Consider the following 22,122-nt stretch of genomic DNA (forward strand, 5'->3'; position numbering starts at 1 on the left):
AATGAAAACGATCTAGTGCAGTGCTTCAGAGTTTAGAGCTGACTGCAACCTTGATACACAACGTCAGTTTTCGAGAAAGTTTGTGGAAATGGACCCGAGTGCTAACATAACAATGGAAGTCTTTCGAGTCTTCGTGTTTGTTTCTTGTTCTCTCTCTCTCTCTCTCTTTGGAATAGCAAAAATTGTTTTCGAACTGACATTTTGTCCGCGGTTTGCTCGAAACATGAACACCTCAATAATGAAAACTACATTCATGGAATGGAAATGATTGTGCCATGAATAACACATAATTGATACTTGATTGAACACATTGCCCAGCCTCTTTGAAAGGTTCGCGCTTCTCATTCCGACATTTGATATGATTATGACTATAAAAGAAATTACCGTCTTCAACATGTTCACAGCAATCCGGTTATCCTAATGCAATACAAGACATGTGTTAATGTCGTCGTTGTAAGTGCATGGTAAAACATATTGGCTCTTGGTTGTTGTTTTTTTTTTTTGTGGGGGGTGTTTTTTGGCTATAATTTGCATTATCGTTTTACCAAAGGGTCGCCGATTTTTTTGTTTTTTTTGTTTTTTTTACTACGAACACTACGCATATAAAAACAACATTATAAACAAACAAACAAAAAACACCTAAAAACTAATGTGACTGTAAACGTTTATGCAATTAATGTGGCCAACCTTGATGTTGGTCATGTAATGCAATTAAGATACCGTATTATTCAAGACGGACAAGGTCCAATCATTAAGAAACATATAACACGTAGGGTCTGATTCCATCGCTATACAACAATTGTACAAGTTCAAGGTAATTTCTTCTTCTTCTTTTTTCAACAGAACATAAAAATGTACGAATACATGATGCAAACGACTCCTAAATAACTTACCATATACGAGTACTTGATAATACAATACATTATCAAAAATGTACCAATGCCAATGTTCCGACGTACTTGACGACAATCTAATGTAAAATATAACTTGTGAAATAGGATATTTTCTTCCAAAATAACGCCTTTGTACCGTGGATGAAAAAAAAAAAGAATAGAGTCTTAAGCAAATTTGTCTGACTGTGGAGGGAATAGAAATAGAGTGTTTTCATAATAAAAAGAGTCACAACGACAAAGATTGAACAGAACAGTATCATCAAAGAAGTGAAATATTTACATAATAAAACATCGCTATAAATAACATGAAGCAGCAGGTACACGTACAAAAACAAAAGAAAGATGGGAAAGAAGGAAAAGGGTGGAACTTGAGTGGCCAATGATTTAGATTGTGTATAGGCTAAAAGCAACCACATTAAAAAGGACGGTGACTGCATGGAAGGTATAATAGTGTTGATGACGATGTACACAGCCGTATATCATTGTTGTAGTCTACGAGTTGGTGATTATATAATAAATAGTTAAGGTTCCTGTTACATATTTCACTTACTAATTTCGTCCTTAAGGCGTTCCAATGTCTCGGAAGAGAAGTCTGTTATGCCACAAGTCTCGATCAAATCAATTCTGTCAGTTAATATGTGATGAGTCTTTCCTCCTGGGTGTTCTGTGTACCCTTCGCCGGCTATGGTGGAATATTTTCCTGTTCGTTGAACAAAACGGAAAACAAACATAGTCAAGTTTGGTGACTGCAATAAAGCTCTTTCTTTATATCTGTCTGTCTGTCTGCATCTCTCTCTCTCTCTCTCTGTTTTATTTACCGCGTCTTCGGGGTTTTCCTATGAGGGTTCTTCTCACAGCCTATCATGTTATGAATAATGTATGTCTCGCGGTAATGCTATGCACCTTCTCTCTCAACACACGCACACGCACACACACATACATAAACGAGCGGAGACACAGAAAACATAAGCCATATATTACAGCAACTTCATCGGGCGTATTGGAATTTCATGACGAAAAAATATTCACAATCCTGTAATGCACTTTTTTTTTACTGACGTCCAGGGGCCATTCTGCTTGTGTGTGTGTGTGTGTGTGTGTGTGTGAGTGTGTATGATTTCATGTACTTTTAAGTATTTGTAAGTGGTTTATAAAGCACTATGTACAATACTTCAGACACCATTAAAATCACATTCGCTTTCATCGTTTGCACTTTAAAGGAACCACACACAAATGGCTGTTATGTGATGCTATCTCACTGAGTTTTATATGTACTCTACATTTTCATCAAACAGAAAATTCATCAGCACAAATATGAAAGTAATGAAATACATACAAAATATTTTCTTTGAATTGCATGGTCTATAAACACCGTTCCATCTTTCTCTACCTCTGTTGACACATACTGCATTCATGGTTTACAAAGTACGTAAAACACATGAGAGCGTACGAAGTATTACGTGCTTTGTATGTTTCACCATTCTTAGTCTGTCTCGCTCCAGTGCATTATCTATGTACGACTGGACCTTTCTTTCTCCACGCGTCAACAAATAGATAATACATTTTTGATATTTAGAAATTACCACTTGAATTGATAAATATGGACAGAATGCGTGGGGATGATGAAGCAACTCTGCTCAACAGTTTCAAATGCATTGCAATGAAATTATATGATGTTCCTTGTCCATGAGTCTGAAAAATGTCATTCCGTTTTTAAAATCAACAATACAACATTGAAGATAAGTTCCATTACCGGTTAAAGCGTAGTTGAGAGAGTTGATGAGACAGGATTTGCCAGCAGAAGTTTCACCAAAGAAAGCGATGTTCACCTTCGACGGGGGTGTCCACGGGATTTTAAAGAATGTCCTGCCGGGTTTGTAATTTCTTATCTTTCGTCGAAGCTTTGCTCGTTGATAGGCTATGTATGAAAGAAAGTTTCAATTTGATTAATGATAAGGATCAGGTGTTGGTAAATAATACAGTACAAATTATTGCTTTTACGCCTTTCACATGACAATAATGATTTTAATAATCTGAATTGGCATGGTGGGCGTATATTACTTAATGAGTGGATATTAATGAAACAGAAAAAAAAAACAAGAGCAAATAACAAATATCAACACAAAAAACAGATACCGACAGCTTGTTTGTTGCTATTAGGTGTACTGCGTAATTTGCGGTGTAAAAACGTAGACATTACGCTTGTTAGCAATTTGCTCTTTCAATTGCTCAAAATTATTGTTATGACAGTGTTTATTATGCATGACTGTTTGTGTAAGACATTACAGGAATGCGTTATCTCAGAATATACTATGTTTTATTGCTATCGTAAGTATTGGAAATTTCTACGACGCTTGAAAATTTAGATCACACTTTCCTTTTAAACCCTAAATGGGAATGCAGAAAATTAGGCTTAAGAATCCAACAATCTTCTATTATTGTGACTTTCGTTGTGAGCAACAAAACGATAATATCCGACGTCTTACGTGAGGCACTCAGGATTTAACCAGTAGCGATAAAGTATATGCATGTATGTATTAATGTGCTCTTATTTATTTGACCTGTTAATTTATATGAAAAAAGAGCGATCATAAGCAACATTTGGATTAACAGAAAAAAATCTAGACTCGTTAAGTCCATAGACTTTTACAATTTCGACTTTTGCGAGGTGTACAGTATGAAGTGCATTAAACAAAGGTAAACGGTATTACACAGTCATCATAGCCCACTCCTTTAAATTGGAAATTATTTTGTCCCCTACACACCAGAATGACAAAATACTTTTAGGCAATTAGTCAGCACGCGATCGACGGGTCTAAAACACTGCGGAAGACTCAGCAATGAGAATGAAGGGTCTTGGCTTGTATTTGCAAAACTGCTGCTACAAGGGGCTTAAAGGCAAGGTCCTCTTAATTTAGAGCCCTCCACTTCCTTTTAAAAGTTTATAATTGTTCAACTTGTAATTATTTTCAATTCGGTATACTTTGGATTTGACTATAAATAGTCAAATCCCCACACCTTTCTGCAAAAAGCTTCGAGCACGCCACAACAGGAAGACTACTGTAACAGCGCACGGAACACCAATAGCCAGTCCGATGATGAGACCCCGAAAATCACGTTTTCCTGGAATTTTGATACAGATACAATTGACACACGTAATTAAACCAGTCCTTCATTCATAGAGCATTGAATATGCAGACACTCACTGTGCATTCTGTGTAACGAGTAACAAGCAAATGGAAAATTAGGTAGAACCGTAAGATAGTGGTACATCAGCATGCATGGTCAGTGGATCTCACGTGAGCATCGTTTTGCTATAGTAAACGGTGAACGCGTAAATTCAAATACAGTTTTGTGTCCTCTCACAAAAACAGAAACACAACTGCCACCGACAATAACAACAACATCAACATAGATTAACTTATTCCAATGTTTTAATAGCAATAAACGTCCCAGCAACACACAAAGCGAGATTCTTGTATGTTTTTTTTTTCTCGGGATATTTCTTTTTTTATGTGCTAATAAAAGCTCTTCAAAAGTTAAAGTCCCACTTTTGAGCAGTCCCTCATATCCAACAATTATTATTTGGTTTTTCACAAAAGTCAAAGCACTTATGGTATATTTCATTCACAGTATTTTTTTATTCCATTCTTGCACTTAAGTTTGTTTCATTATGTGTATCCAATTATTTCATTGTAATTATTTTTTTAAACAACAACGACAACCGATTGAAAGCAAACCATGTACATAAAGATTGTGATAACAAAGTGAAAGATAGACAGTGATAGATAACATCGTGATGAAAGCATTAAAAAAACAGGAGCAATTCAGTGGTTACATTAGGAAACACAAAGTAATCAACGCTTCAAGAAACCTGGAATAGGCAGAACAGTAATTTCTGCGGTAGACGTTCCATTCAACGAGTCTCCGGTAGCCGTGCAACTGAACGTTTGCTCCGCTCCACGTTTGGCTAAAACGGTGATTGTCTCGAATCTCTCGTATGTGTCGTCAGATAGTGTGGTCTGTTGTGAAACCACTGAAGACAGTCTTTTTCCCGCCTCCTCTGTCCACAGCATGGAAATATTTGGCTTAAACCCACTCACGACACACGTGAAGTCAATGGAGTTAGTATTAGAAGGAGTTTGGTATGTACAACGGCTTGGATTCGCCTGCCCTTTGTCGACGCATCCCTCGATTGCAGGTTTTGATGCCATTGCTACGGAAACAAGAAATTGCATGTCAAATAGATTCAAATTCAACATTTCTTGGCCAAGAAATGACGAATGTATTTGTTAAAGACTTCATTTATTTCACCATAGGTCCTACTTATGTTATGGCAAGATATGACATTTGTTTCCAGACTAAACCGTCTACAGTTATGGATTAATGAGGAAAATAATGATATTTCCTTATATTTTAGGCTTTATTGCAAGCATTTTATATGGTAGGATATTTTTTGATGCAACTGACCTACACATATACACTGCTCACTAAATCACTGCTCCCAAAGGTAAATAGGACTTTTAATCTTGATTGTTTTATTTGAGCGTTTTCTTAACACCGCTTTTAGTTTTATTTAAATTCTTTAATTTAATTCAATTCATTTCAATCGTCCAATAAGAAAATAAAAAAACATAACAGGAAATTCAGTGCGGGATTTTTATATAATGAATGACGAAGAAAAAGAAAAACAAAATACAAGAGAGAACATGAATTAGTACATTATAAATACATGAATAATTTTGCATGCATGTTTAGTATACTCAACATGCATGCAAAGTCAAACTGAAAAGAACAATCGTATAAAGACGTGGCATAAAACCGACTCAATTGTCGTGATGTTAAAAAGTCCAGAAATCTTCCCTGCTGCTACGTTCCCAATCACATGTGCCCTCCAGTCAACCACGTCAAGCAAGCACAAAACCAATAACCTTTAAGACAGCCAATTCGATAGTATCGTAACATGCGATATCTGTAAGATCTTCAGCCATGGCAGCACTTGTTACAATGCCTACAGTGTATTGATGACAAAAGAGAACGTGCACGTCGCCGAATTTATCTGTGCTGTTTTTCCATGCAACTGTTAACGTCCTCTCTAAAAGCATTTGCTTCTGTGACAGTTTCTCCCATGAAACATATCTACATTCTATTACAAATATAAATTCTATTTACAAACATAATACCTTTTTCCCAATCATCACAATAAACTCCACCTGAAACGATATTACAACCCTGAAACCCGAACAATGCTATAATATAATTTTATTAGTTATCGTAAATTTCAATAATTATCAAAAAAGGACTGTTTATCAGCAGTATTTGCATTTATGTATTTAATAGAGTGAAGTGAGTAAAATTTATTTGTATGAGTCCCGAGGGCGCCGGAAGCGGGAGGGGGGTTACCCCCCCCCCCCCCAATAAAACTTTTTGGGGCCAAACGAGTTTTTGCCTCCTCCGCCCCCAAAGGTGCCCCCTGTAACAACAACAAAACAAAAAAAAAAACAATTATTTAATGACCAAAATGAACAATATAGGAACTTTTCTTGTGTAACAGTTGTCAATTTCATAAAACTGAAAATGCGTAATTTTTGCCCCTACGGGGCGAAAATCTTAACACGCTTCTGACATACATAATCTATACACCGATATTTACTTATGAGTAAATTTAGAGTATATATCGCAGCCTCGCGTCCTCGAGTGTGTCCCCTGAAACTCACCTTAAGTAAACCTTACATTTTCCCTTTCTTCTATGCTTTTTAGTATTATATTAATAATCTTTATTGCTCGAACAATGCGATCACGTTTAATCTTTTAATTAATACATTCAGACGAATGGCACAGTGAAAGTGGTTCGGGCGCTCTGTCCGTACTTACAGTAAAATGAACAGTTTTCAATTCAATTTTTTTTTTTCAATTCAATAGTTTATTTATTTCCATCATCAGACATAAAAGAAAAGAAAAAGTTGACATAATCCAAAGTGATACAATTGTTGTTTTTTTTTCATTTCTCTTACACTCGTCTGATAAAGGATTTTTTCAATACAATATAAAGTATATTATACACGAATAATGTCGTAAAAAGGAAACAATGCACTTTGCCATGGCAACAAAAATAGCAAATAATAACAATGATGGAAAACAGTGTTCCACTAAAAAAGCCAAGCTTGTAAGACGTGAAACACTAGAACAAAACAACAACAGCACCAATTTGTTATACCAATAAGACATATTCATTTTAAATTCTTCTATTATACTACTGTTAATTTTACTCATTGATATATGATGCTGATACTATAAACAATACTTACTAGGATTTTAGAATGCAAACTTATAAGCTATGTAACATATCACATTTGTGGCACAGACACTATGGGGCCAGATGTGCCAGGAAAATTAAACGGAAAGGAAGATATGCAATTGGCCACAAAAAACATAACGACGACAACAACAACAATAACACAACACACAGAAATAACAGAATTTGAGGAAATGCACTCAGACAGATACTGGACAACGAAGAACGAGGAAAAAGGAGCAGGGAAGAATAGAGAAGGAAAAGGAGAGGGAAAAGGAGAGGGATGGAAAAGGTCTGTGGACACACTACAAAATCTGAAGGAAAAGTGACACATGACGGGTTTTTTCATTGAACAGAATTAACTGGTATATTTAGAAAACAAGTATTGTTTGAGTTTATACTTAAATGTAATTAACTTCACAGAATTTTGTAGATCATTATCTAAGCTATTCCAAAATCTGGGTCCGGTATAAACAAATGTATTTTGAGTGTGTACAGTTCTCACTAAAGGAAGATGAAATTCTTTAGATTGTCTCGTGGGATAATTATGTACGTGGATGTTACAGTGAAATAAAGAATAAAATATTTTGGGTAGAAGGTTGCAGTTGTGATTAACATAAATTGACCAAGTTGAAACAAATACAGCTGTTTTATTTTCAGAATTGTGTGTTCAGTGAAAAGCTTGTCAGTGTGTTGTCTTCGATATGAAGGTTAAATACGTTTCTGAGCGCCATCTTTTGCAGAAGAAAAAGTTTATCTACCAATGTCGAACATGTATTCCCCCAAGCAAGAATTCCGTAATTCAAGTACAGCAATACCAAACTTGAATAAAGCGTAATCAAAGCCGAAGAAGGAAGATAATATTTCAATCTATTCATTATGCCTATGTTACGTGCAATTCATTACAAATATTGTTTATGTGACACATCCATGATAACTTATTATCAACACAAACACCTTAGAATTTAATAGACGAAACCTCTTCTAGGGGAGTAGTGTCAAATATATCATTGCCTGGTAATCTATCTAAAGAATTACTGAAAAAAACATATACTTTGTCTTCTCAATATTCAGTGACAAGTGATTTGCATATATCCATTGTGAGACATTCTTCAATTCATGATTCTCTGTACTAATTAAAGTAGTATGGTCAGGGTGTGAATAAAAAAGATTGGAGTCATCCGCGAATAATATAAAAGAGTTTATCCGAAGATCTATAAAAATCATTAATGTAAACTATAAATAACAGTGGGTCTAACAAACTTCCTTGCGGAACACCACATTCTATTTTCTTCACAGAAGAATCAAAACTGTTCACATGTACATATTGAAATCTGTCAGATAAATAACTCGTAAACCATTGCAAGGCTTTTCCGCGAATACCATAATGGGATAACTTAGAAAGAAGTATACCGTGTTTAATCGTACCAAAAGCCTTGGAAAAGTCCAGGAAGATGCCTATTGTATGTGAAAATGTATCAAGTGCACGTGTAATCTTTTCCACAAAGGTAAGTAAAGCGTGGATGGTGTTGTGATTTTCTCTGAATCCAAATTAAAAATTCGTAAATGTATTACTCACATTCAAACTCACAAAATTTACAGTTCGGATATATACTATTCCTTCCAAAATTTTAGAAATTGAAGTTAATAACGATATTGGTCTGTAATTATTGACATTATTCTTCTCCCCTTTCTTATATATAGGTATAACTTTAGCAGTCTTCATCTGACTTGGTACAAACCCAGTAATAAGTGATAAATTAATAATATATACTAAACGATCTATTATTTGAAGAATTATATTTTTCAACAAATAATTATCGATTCCATCACAACCTGGGCTTTTCCATTCTTTCAAATTATAAATAATATCAATAACTTCTTCATTATACGTAGGGTCGAAGAAATATATAGTTTTAAGATTAGGCATATCTAAAAACTCATAAAACACTTTATTAGATGAAGGGATACTTTGTGATAAATTTTTCCCAATCGATGCAAAAAAAAATCATTAAAATTTTCGGCCATGCCAGCAGGTACATTGCTTGAGGTATTACCCCATCGTACTTCTGAAATACTAGATACATCATTAGATGTATTCATAACATCTTATATTGTTTTCCAAGTATTCTTAATACTTTATTATATTTCATTATCTGGTTAACATAAAATTTTCTCTTTTGTAAACGCAATAATAAGCATGTTTTTATAAGTCACATATTTTTGTCTATTTTTATCCGTATTGTTACTCCTGTATTTATAAAACAAATTATTTTTTCTATTAATCGATCTTAGAAGTGATTGGGTTATCCACGGGAGTCTTGGAGTTCTTTTGTAAGAACTTTTCCTAGTACAAAACGGCATATGTTCATCAATTTTAGAAGTTATAGTTTTCATAAATGATGATCCTAGTCCTTCCCACTGATTGTGTTTTTACTATATTCAATCCCTAGAAAATTTGAATTATGTATGATCTGTAAACGCGACTTTTATACTCTGTTTTTACAAAAAGTCCCTACAGTGATGCCCCCTCCCACACCCTCATCCGCTCGGTCGCAACTCCCCCTAGCTGAGGATCTCACACCGTCACATAATGTTCCCCCGTATGTTATGATCGTATAGTCCTTCAAACTAACAATTTTTCGTCATGTTTAATTCCCTAGAAATTAGCTTTCAATTAGCTTTTTATAAACGTGACTTTCGTACTCTGTTTTCACAAGAAGTCCCTACCGTTGAAGGGGGTTTCCCCCTCCCACACCCCCACCCCTCGCTAGGTCGCTTCGCTCCTTGCCGAGGATGTCACACCGTCACATAATGTTTCCCCGTTTGTTATGATTGTAGTCCTTCAAACTATGTTTTTTTTTCGTCATGTTTAATTCCCTACAAATTAGCTTTTAAATGTTCTATAAAATGTTATATAAATGTTCTTTTGTACTCTGTCCCTACAATAGGAGGGGGTATCCCCCCTCCCACAACCTCCTCCTGCTCTGTCGCTTCACTCCCTCATCGAGGATACCACATCGTCAAACAAACAAACAAACAAAAACAAAAACAAAAACAAAAACAAAACAAAACAAAACAAATAAAAACAACAACAAAACAAACAGAAGTGTTCCGGCGCGCTTGATGACCCCACTCGAACGGCGGAAAGGAAGACTCTTTTGCATCCAAACACAGGCTGAAAAATACGCCGTTATAGGTTTTATGGTCTATTTCAGTGGGCATGTTACCGGCTTTCGGCACGTTTATAGGATGTCATACCAATGTCATACTAATGTCATACTAAGGAGGTACTCGCCTAGTACCTCCTTGGTCATACTACTGCCAGTAGACATTCGCAAGAGTTATTCCGTGTAATTGCCGAGAAGAACGCATTGGCGTTCAATGGTAGTACATCCAGACTTTCGAGAATTCCTAGCTGGTCTATCATGCAACTAGTAACATATTTTTCGATAACTGTGATCTCCCTATTAACTCTTCATGTGCCACGTTCGCACGTCGTCCGGCTCAGTCGACGGCGTGCCAACTTCGCATATTCTGCTCAACAAACAAAGCCGCAAAAACCGATCGATAAATCGGTAATCACTGCTAATCCCGCGGCACGATGAAAGCGTTCTTCGTGCTTTTGTTCCTCTCATATACGGCTTGCATTCTATGTGGTGATTGATTATCAAGTGGTGTTTCCAACTAGATTTGCTCGTACATTCTAAAGTTTCTGTGACGGTTATATGTGCAAAAGTCATGCCCTTACAGTAATGTACAACTGGTCATTCGAAAGAGAAATTGAAAATAGATTCGTCATAAAATTTATATCGAAACAAAGTTTGGCATTCCTCTTTGACTTTCCCTACTATTATGCCCATCTTAACACAAATTTGTAGAGGTTATACAAATTAGAAATACAGAATTCTTTTCTCAAAGCATGACTACCTTCGTGTCTCGGAATAACGTGACACACAGGGGGTTTCACCATGGCACATAAAGAGTTAATAAAAAAAGAAACAGGAACGGAGATCAGATGATTTATAATGCTATTCTCACAACAAAGAATGGTTAACATGACTTGTAAATGTCCTAAATAAGTCGTTGTGTACATTCATGTCACCTCAATGAGTTACAAGAAATGGAGTCCTAGTAGTCTGTATTACCTTTGATGTCACTTTGATTTGATTTGATTTTGATTAGATCTTGATTTGATTTATTTGTTCTCTGAAAGGAGCATCTTTTTCAATTATTTTTCCCATGTCATATAATAAAACATACAGTTAAACAATGATAATACTCACTGTGGTTATTTACCCTGTTAAATACTAAAATTTCAAAAATTGTCAATACACATACATAAGTTTTATGTGATCCTTTTTTTTTGATGCCGCCACCAAAAGATATTTGGAGCATAATGTGGGAAACTAGAGCTGCTTCACGGATAGGACGACAATTGGTTTATGTGCATGTTTGCATAAGGACCAGCTTTTCTCAAAGGAAAATATGCCTTTTTATCGTGGTAATTATTCTTCGCTGTCTCTACTTGAATAGATGAGCGGTACCTAAGCCTAATGGTACAGACAAGTGGGTGGGCGAATAAGAACTGCGCGAAGATTAATGATATACAATTTAAATCACTCGAGTTTATATGTCTTTACACTAATCTGACATACTTTACACTTGAAGATATAACACATCAGATCATTTGTCGAAAGTGATCGGAAAAATGATTTCGTTTACAATTTATCGAAAGATTTTGGTACATACAAGTACTCACAGTTCACGGTCATTAGGGTGGAATTTGAGAAATCTTCGAAGGTCGTAAACACCAATTGACAATGATAGAGGCCCTCATCAGCCACTTCTAGGTCTGTAATTAACAGGTTGAAGTTCTTATCGATGTCGAATCGTTGCTCAATGCTCACATAATCCCCGTCAAAGTAAGCCTTACTCGTTGACAACTTGGGATGTGACATGCTCTCCTTGACCCAGTATACAGCGAGAGGCTCCTCCTGAAAGTCACACGGCAGTCGGATGTCTTCCCCTCTCCATCCTTGAATGGTAGGGAGGGTGTCTACCACAGGGGCTAGACAACGGACAAATGTTCATTTTTGTCATTTATGCATGTTGCCTTCATGACCCACGGTAGGAATAATGTGCTGTGATCCACAAGTACAATTAAATATGATAAAGACAACCATGTCTATGGCAATTTTAGTCCGGCAGCCGAGGGGGCTGAGTACTTTTTCGATATAGTTTTTTTTTTCTTTGCTGATTATTCATCTTTGGGGTCTCTACAATGATATTCAGGTGGGTGTGGAGCTCTCACCCTTGGGCAATTTTAATTATTCAAAATGGCGTCCAACATGGCCGCCATGAAGCCTAAAAGCCAGAAAAATGTCACTACTGAAACCACTAGTATTTCTATTAGAACACTTATCTAAAAGACCAGTAATATTAGTATAATGCCTTTAGTTGAGCAGAATCTGGTGGCCATGGTAACCATCAAATCATTAGAACAAACCTCAAAAAAGTTAGAAAAGTATGCAAAATACACAAAAATACTCGTTATTTGTGCTACGTGCACAAAATATCAATTACCTGCCTACCCCTAACAAAGAAAATCTTAATGAAGTAACCATTAATCTAGCCTTTATTTATATTTATAGTTGCCATAGCAACCTAGACTAGAATTTGATTTGGAATAAGTGCCGAAGGATTGAACTGCAGTATAGCAATGATGTGAAAATGTGACATATCATATTTACTCCACTTTACTTTATTCCACATATGCCTATATTGGTTACACATATACCGGTACCTCCCTCTGTTATATGAAGTTGATATGTCCTGGTTGCCATGGTAACTGCTCAATGTCAGTCCCATAACAAGCATACATATACATTGCAACAAAAGTGTTCGACACTATTAAAGTTAGATGGCAAGAGACTAACATCTTTGTGTAATACTTATTGGTGGATAAATCGACTCTTAGCTGGGATGTGCATGCATGGTTTCATTAAATTTGTTTCTAAGTGGTAATATAAATACAATCATACAATGTGAAATAATTTCATGGTTTTGTCAAATTATTGAAACATACATTGCAATATTACAACCTGCATAAATGTCCTCAAAATCGTTCATTAAGTGTTATGTGAAAACAACATTTCAAAATGAGACTGCCTATGTGGTACAAGGTGAAGACTGTAATGAAATAACTTTCACATTCATGACATTGACATCAATACATACATTGTTCGTAATAAACTACAATCCTTGAGAATGAAATAATCCAGTTTGTTTCATTAATTTTGTTAATTATCTTACTGTACTTGCCTGTAGTTTTTATTCATGAGTCATGCATATTAATTTAACCGAAGTTAATATTATACAAGTGTAGAAGGCAAAAACACTCTGAAAAAGAAAATATGTGTTTGTTATAATTTCCTGTAAAAAAAAAAATAACATATTATGACTTACTTTTCTTGTTTCATTTCTGTGGAACATGTAGGTTTCTAAATTAGATCATGTTAGTTTTTAAGATTCAGGTTCCAGTTCTGATGAGTAGCTTATTTCTATTTTGCTTCATTATGCGAGGGATTATAGTATCTAAGACATAGGGAGGGGATGAGCAAACTTAAAGAATCGTAAATATCTTACTTGATTCTCACTCTGGTCTTCCTTACCACTCTCTCTGTTCCCTTCTCTACCGCCTCTACTAGTACAACTTCAACTTCCGACCCATTACTATCCCCCGCTCTGCACTTTTTGCACTCCTTACTATCCCCATATGTCGCTTCCCTCTTCAATTCTCCTCTTTCTAGTCTCTAGAAAATTCTACAAAAATCCATTTTTCATGAAAATTACAAATTCCATCAACTTGATATTGACATATGTTAGGGGTAGCAATTATTCCCCCTGCTTTCTGAAAGAGGTTGGTCCATTGCTCTTTCATAATTCTAGAAAAGTGAATTTTTGTTGAATTTCCTTTATATTTTCTTTGTATTGTTGTCCACTCATACGTCATATCCTCTAGTAGTCTCCTCATCCAGCGGTTTCAACACCAAAACTTTAAAAATTCATAACTTTTGCATCGATTGCCCGATTTTCCTCAAACTTTTACTGATGTGTTCAACTAATGTTGCTGCTTTCACTTAATCCACATTGCTTTTTGGGTTTACCTTCCCTTTAAGGACTATATACACATGGTGTCACTGCAAACCTTTCTCCCTCAAACTTGAAGAAGTTCCATTGCAAAATATCATTACGCAAAACTTTACTTTTCACTGTAATACACAGAGTCGACGCAAACAAGGGATGAGGGCTCGCCTCAACTTTTTTTTTTTTTTGGGGGGGGGCATAATACATAGGAATATAATATAGGGTCTTACGACTAGGATCCCCACACTTTTTTATACTGAAGAGACACAAGAAAAGTGGGATAGCCCCCCCCCCTCCCTTTTTTTCTTCTTGTCAGCTGATTCAGCCTATCAACACCGGAAGTAGCATCAGAAAATAATAGTTAAGCCCTCTTCCCCCCCCCCGTTTTTGTTTTGTTTTTTTTTTTTTGCTTGTCAGTAAAACCCAGAAGTGGCACCAGAAATATAAACCGGGCCGCCTCACTTTTAAAACATAGCGCCATCCCCGATATGAGTGGTTCTTACAAGGGATGTTTAAGAATAAAGTGCATTATGAGTGTCTGAACTTCTTAAATTTTCATATCTTTCTATGCTTGAATTTAGGATAAAACCGATTTTGTTAGCTAAGATTTATTTCTGGCTACTTGTAAGCCGATTTTTTTTTTTTAATCTAATCTTTATGGTTAGACATCGTGGTTTAACTCTCAAACAAGTAGCACATGTCTTCTAAAGGTGGCCCAACTCTCCTCAAGACATGGCTCAACTCTCCTTACACTGCAGAGTGTTGACATTTATTTTTCTAAAGAAAGTTTTTTTTTTCTTTTTTAATTAGGCAATGACCTAGAACAGTAGAAGAAATTGTCATAGCTGCAAGACAGGTTTACAGTTGTACTTCAATTTGCTAACAGACACTTGTTGTGAGCAAGGATTGATCAGGAAACATATTCAAAAATAGAAAAAGTGGCCCATCTCCTCTACTTGATATCATAGGATTTTCTTTATTGTATAGAATTTTATGATGTTTGAAGACATCATATAGGCAATTATCTCTTCAGATGATACTCTCATGGTAACATGTATAACACCAAGAAAAAGGCAAGTTCCCGAGGCAACGATGTAGTCAGTTTCTTTTACAGATAAAGCTTCCTATATACACAGGTTACATTATATACTCATATACATTCTGAGATATCCCAGGATTATACATTCGTATGTTAATTATCATGTCTGCAACCAGCCAAAGAGCAAGTATCCATGGCAACCATCTACTCAGGTCCTTTAAGTAAAATAGTTTCTATGATTTTCTGCCAAACATTCAGGTTAACATGTCCCTCATCACACACACAAACCCGATTCCATATCATTTTGTATTTATATTGTGATTTTAGTGATTTTAAACTAATTATTCAATGTTTACCATGGCAACTGTCTTGCAACAAATTTCAAAAAATATTTCATTCAAGTTGTTGGACCTTTGGACAAATGCCCCAATCCAAACATTGGTATAGTGGCACTTAAAACACATGATACATACGTTTTCCTGGTTTGAGGGCTGTGTGGCGGCCATGTTGGACGTCATTTTGAATAATTAAAATTGCCCAAGGGTGAGAGCTTCACACCCACCTGAATATCATTGAAGAGACCCCAAAGATTAATAACCAACAGAGAAAAAAACTATATCAGAGAATGAGTACTTCGGCCAAAAAATGGCCTTTGGCTGCCGGACTATTTGCCCTTCATTGTTTCTCCAGCATAAAACAATTTCAACCATTGTTGATTGTGTTTCCTTTACCGTACATTCCAAATTGATTTATGGTGTCTATCCTAAACACAGTTACCTCATATCCTTCCCCTGACCCTAGTGACCCTAATCCTAATCCTGAACATAATCCTTACCCTAACCCAAAGTCTAACCCTAAACCTAATCCTGAACATAATCCTTACCCTAACCCAAAGTCTAACCCTAAACCTAATCCTAACCATAATATTTACTCTAACCTATCACTAAACAATATTTATGGGGGGGGGGGGGAGGGTAATCATTGTTGTCCGGGGGGGGGGGGGGGGTCATCGCCCTGATACGGATTCATGTTATATTCTATTTATCTATGTCTCTCTGTCTCCTGAAATTCATACTAACGAAAGAGCTATTTCCCCTTTATTACAAGTAATATCATACGGTACTTATTGGTTCAGATGCGTCCAACTATTATATACAGCTTCTAATAAAAACCGATAAAACGATAGACTTGTTATAAAATAATTATGACTTCTTAGTACCATTGTACCTAAACAATGCTTATAAATGCAAGGATATATTAAGTGGGAACATCAGTCAAGTTTGATGAAATCCATTCCTGAGTTGTGAATGTAAAAAGTTTGTGTTTATCATGTGCCGTCATCGCCGGATGAGAAGCTTACAGACATGACAAATGTAAGTGATGTCACAGTCTGGCAACAGTATGATTGCTATCGTTGATTTATTTATTTAAACATTCAAAAGTGCCACCTTTTCCGCATGCCAAAACCCTGTTATTAATATTTTGCTACAAAGACATTATGAACGATATTATCGTAAGTTTTATCTCTTAGCAGAGAATGAATTCATGGTGGGTCAATCAGGATCAATATTAAGATCTATTCACGACTTTCCATAAAGCCATTACCCATTCTTGTTTCGCCAGCTTCATTAACAAAAACTAATGTCTTTCACCTGTACGGTTGGTCATCCCCATACATCTGCCCGAATGATACCATGACAACAAAAGATTACTTACAGCTAACCGTCAGACTAGTGGAATTCATAAAAATCTCGAAATTTTCCAACATGAGTTGGCAATAGTAGCGACCTTCATCTGCCACTTGCAAGTCGGTGATGACAAGGCTGTATTTCACATCGATGTTAAACCGCTCCTCTTCGCTTGAAAAGTACCCATCGAAGAATGAAGCCTTCATCGACTCCACTGGCTGATTCGAAATGCTCTCCTTTGTCCAAAACACGGCAAGCGGCGCCTCCTCAGAGTGACATGGCAGTCGAATGTCTTTCCTTGTCCATACCTGAACGTCGGGGACAGTCTCTACAACAGAGGCTATGTGAAAATAAGAAGAGTTCGTTCTTTCAGGTGTGAGTTTCTTCAGTTTGTCTCCTTCTACAAATTAAATTGGTTAAGATTGCAACTGCTAATCTGTATACCAAACATGTCGGAAAAACGACATGTTTGTTAATTTACAGATCAGCAGTTGCGATCTTAACAAATTTAATTTGTAGAGGGACACAAACTGAAGAAACTCACACCTGAACCTTTACCCCTCTGAATAATATTATCTTTCTTTTAGTTCGTTCTTTTTATTAAGGTTATTGATGCACGTAGGATAGCGATGGCTCTTGTCAGTTAAACATCGGCTGCTGGAATGTTGGTGGTTGGTCTGATTCATGTTCTTTGAGGAAAACTATTTTAGCGAAGTGTGATTTTGATATTATTTGTTTGGTGGAAACTCATCTTGTTGAAAGTCAAACAATTCAAGTTAGCAACTACATTTGGTTTGGGCGTATAAAAAATTGTATGATGCTATGATTTTGCCCATATTGCAATATGCAAGCGGTATTTGGGGCTTAGAAGAATATTCAGCCATTAATAGTGTTTTTTATAGAGCATGTCGTTTCTACCTTGGAGTGGGGAAATATACCCCTAATGATGCAGTTATGGGTGATATGGGTTGGGATCCCCCTTTTTATTATCAGTGTCAATCAATTGCTAGGCTTTGGTGTAACCTGAGTAAGTATACTAGTGACCGTTACCCTGGAAAAATTTTCTTGTGGTCAAAGTCCCTGGCAAATAATGGTATTAAGAATTGGTGTTATAAGGTTAAACAATTATTTGCAAAATTGCAGTGTATGCATGTTGAACCATTGGCTGAGCTTGTTAGTACACATAATTTTGTGAGCACCGTATCCAAAGCATGTAAATTATTTGTTGAAAATAAGTGGAAATGTTCACTGTTTGATGATAAAAGGAGAGTTCCCCAATCCAGAAACAAACTCAGAACATATCGTAATTTTAAACATTCTATGAATACTTCTAATTATGTTATGCAGTGTCAGAATAGATCTAACAGGCGAGCATTAGCTTTGTTTAGAAGTGGTTGAGCCCCTATTGCCCTTGAAACCGGACGTTATAAAAATGTCCCACACGATGAAAGATTTTGTATAATCTGTAATTCTGGGGATGTAGAAGACGAGTTTCATTGTTTTATGATTTGTTCGGCATATGATGATTTCAGATCACATTTATTCAGTATAATAACAGAAAGAGATCCCACCTTCCCTCAGTTACCTATTTACCAACAATTCCTTTTTTTAATGTCATCAGAATCACTGTGCTGTCAAGTAGCCAGTTTTGCCAACCTTATTTTAACGTGCCGTAACAATTTATTATATTCCCACAGCTGAATATCTCTTTTATGTATTATTTAGCCCACCATATTCTCTCTTTTGTTATGTTTAATTATTTTTTACTGTCTGTATGTCCTACATGATTCATTTATATATCCTGTATTATTTATGATGTTTGATGTACACATGTATCACTCATAGGCCTTTTTAGGCCGGCCGGCCGTGTGACGGGTGTGATTTTTAAAGAATAAACTACTACTACTACTACTACTACTACTACTACATGGCGTCGTTAAGCCCCATTGGTTGATAAATCTGTCATAGGCGACAGACAGAGTCGAGTCAAAACTGTGTGCGCTTTTGTTTCCTTTGTCTTTTCGATTTCCAACTATGGTTAACAATATCACCTTAGTTCTTTTAATCCCGTTATTTTGGGTGTGGTCAATGGGAGGGGAGGGACGAAATTTGAATTCTACACAATATCGTGCCTATGTTCGGGTTGGGGTGAGCTAATACTCATCACAAGGTCTCCCAACACTTTAAAACGTAAAAAAAGAAAAAACAAGTCCTGAATAAAACGAATCACACTCAGTAGTTTCGTCTACACATAAAGCATACCAAACGCAATACACATCCCATGCTAGAAATCATAAGTATACAACACTATAACAGTGCTACTCGGTTTTTAATTAATATTACAAAGTTCACAAGGCTATCTTTTAGTAGAATGAACTTCGCACGAGAGCCCCTTTTTCAAAGTAAAATTATCCATTAGTTATTTAAACAGGCATTCTTTTTCTCTTTGATCTTCATACTAGGGCCTACCCCCGTACCACCACCTGTTTAGGCACCAGTGTATAATACATCACACCTATACATCTACAATGAGTTTATCTTCAATAAACATTTTCTCGCATAACGTGTAGAGACCAAAGTTCATTTGGTTTTCATAGCTCGAATGTTAGACATGTAATGTTATACATACAATGGTTTGGGCATGCAAACACGACGCCATTGTATGATGCAGATTCTTGTTTATATGTATTTCCGTGTGAAGCTAATTCGGTACCCTTTCAGGCATGAAGACATCAGTGTTGCTTGTGATATTTGGTTTGAATCAATCCAACGGATTTGTGAGTGGCTGCCCCTACTTTTTCCAGACTTGCATGAAAACATTAATTGCTAACTAACACAATGTAAAACAGAGTTAAACATTAAAATCCTTGATTTATCTAATCTTCACTTCTCTATTTCCACTAACGTGAGTCACTTCAGAAATGAAATTATATAAAAGAATCAAACATCATCTTTCATGATCCTAATGAATAATTATGTAAGAACTAATATCAACGAACAAGCGATCCCATTGTCATGTACACAAATGTCTTTTCGGTAGGCATTTGCTCATTATCAAATTTTGCTGTTGCCAGCCGATAGTGAAAAATATTGTCAGGCGTACTATTCTTACATGTGTCAAAAGGAGACTCACGTGTAAGGCAGATCCCCAAATACTATGCACCTCTTACCTTCTATAAGGGGAAAATGGTCCACAAACATAAGAACTGCTAGCAGCAGAACGAGGTAAGTGTAGTCTCTTATATCCATTGCAGGTGGAATGAAATTATGCTCTTAATCCATAAAATGATAGTAGTCCGTAAAGGTTTCGATGGGTTTCGATGGCACGAGAAATCTCTTAACGAGTTTATCAACCGACTAGTTTTCCGTGCGCTAAAACGTTGTGGTGCGATCACCATACATTTTTGTGATAAGTATAACGCACCGGTCACGTGATCACTCGACTCATACTGGTGACGCTTAGGCTACTGGGGGGCCGGAGAATTCCGATGACCAAGAGCTATAGTTCTCTCTCAAAGATGGTCACATCAAGGTACAGTGAGTAGCTGCAATCTGTCAGCTACTGAAAGATGTGACAATTCTCATTCCACATAGAGCTGAACAAGGAATGCAGTACGAACAGAGACTGGCTGCGTGTTGCGCCATGCTCTTCCTTTCTGCATGGCGAAAGTAGTATTGGACATCATCATCTCATCACGAAACCTTTTGGGCAGATATAAGAACTGTACTGTATAGCACACGAATCGGAACCAGCAATAAAAGTTCGGTTCAGCTCAGTTCGAGGACATTGATTTCTAGCTAATATTGATTTACATAGAAACAGATAACAAGGACAACAGTTGTAACGTGCTGGGGGCACATCTCAGTGGTGAAAAACGTGCCCTTAACATAACTGAATATTATATGCAACAGTATGCTATATAATTGTAAATGAAAATGCAAAACAGACATAGGGACAAATGCAGAGATTGAAACAATGAAGACAGACAAAGACAACAATAAAGACAGGGACATACATCCGGACATTGTCATTGACGTTGACGTAAACATGGACTTACATAACAATAACAAGGACATGGGCAAAACAGATGCAAAGCACAGGTAGATTATCGAGGATATAGAGAATGGAAGATGGGGAGGACAGCCATAAGACAGTAAATAATAAAAGAGAAATATATATATATATATATATATATATATATATATATATATATATATATATATATATATAGAGAGAGAGAGAGAGAGAGAGAGAGAGAGAGAGAGAGAGAGATATACATAGCAGAGTCAGGGTGAGAACAACAATACAACATCTCCATTCACAACACTTTCGCCCGAATTCTTTGTCCATGGTTTATGGACAAAGACGGTAGTTTTGTTTTGGGAACCAAAATAATGTTGCATGGCCTATTTCGTTACGAAATCAGTCAGTTCGTCGACGAAATGACCGTTTTGTTACGAAATCCGACATTGCGATGGTAAAGTCCGTGTCACACCTTTCCGGGCAAGCCTTGTGTGCGACTTGCGAAGAACAATTTTTACTACCCGGGGGTCCCCGCTGATGACCCGCACATGACAGTACCTAGCACATTTCTCATCCGTAGTCGCCCGGAGGTGCGCACGTAAATCTTTTTACCCGCAAATATGTTTAGGCCCTGTCACACCTTTCCGGGCAGGTTACGTGGGCTTGTTGAGTGTAGGGATTTTCCAGCATACCGGACATCCTGAGGGCGAAAATGGATTTGAGCGAGTCAGTGCATGTGTCTTATTTGCTGGACGCGTTCTACTTAACTCTTTATGTGCCATGGTGGAAACCCCCAGTGTGCCACATTATTCTGAGACACGAAGGTAGTCATGCTTTGAGAAAGAATGCTATTTTTCCAATTTGTATAACTTCTAGCAAAGTTAAAGAGGAATGCCAAACTTTGCTTCTATATACAATGTATAACAATTCTATTTTCAATTTTTGTTTTGAATTACTCGGAAGTATACTGTGTGACCTTTGTACCCACAAATGTAAAAACGCCCACAAATGTAAAAACGCCCACAAGTGTAAAA

General features: G+C 36.5%; 1 protein-coding gene across 1 annotated transcript in view; it reads right to left on the reverse strand.

Moving 5' to 3' along the window:
• LOC140245866 (uncharacterized) overlaps positions 1 to 20,313 on the reverse strand; it is a 32,303-nt gene extending 11,990 nt beyond the window's left edge. The window contains exons 1-7 of the mRNA XM_072325353.1: positions 20,235 to 20,313; positions 17,093 to 17,404; positions 11,951 to 12,259; positions 4,768 to 5,109; positions 3,909 to 4,016; positions 2,647 to 2,823; positions 1,444 to 1,593 (exon numbers count right to left, since the gene is read on the reverse strand). Coding sequence (XP_072181454.1) covers positions 1,444 to 1,593; positions 2,647 to 2,823; positions 3,909 to 4,016; positions 4,768 to 5,109; positions 11,951 to 12,259; positions 17,093 to 17,404; positions 20,235 to 20,313 — 1,477 coding nt within the window. The remainder of the gene's footprint in view (positions 1 to 1,443; positions 1,594 to 2,646; positions 2,824 to 3,908; positions 4,017 to 4,767; positions 5,110 to 11,950; positions 12,260 to 17,092; positions 17,405 to 20,234) is intronic.
• Between the last annotated feature and the right edge of the window lie 1,809 nt (positions 20,314 to 22,122).

Source organism: Diadema setosum, unplaced genomic scaffold (genome assembly GCF_964275005.1).
Source record: "Diadema setosum unplaced genomic scaffold, eeDiaSeto1 scaffold_48, whole genome shotgun sequence".
Taxonomy (NCBI): Eukaryota; Metazoa; Echinodermata; class Echinoidea; order Diadematoida; family Diadematidae; genus Diadema; species Diadema setosum.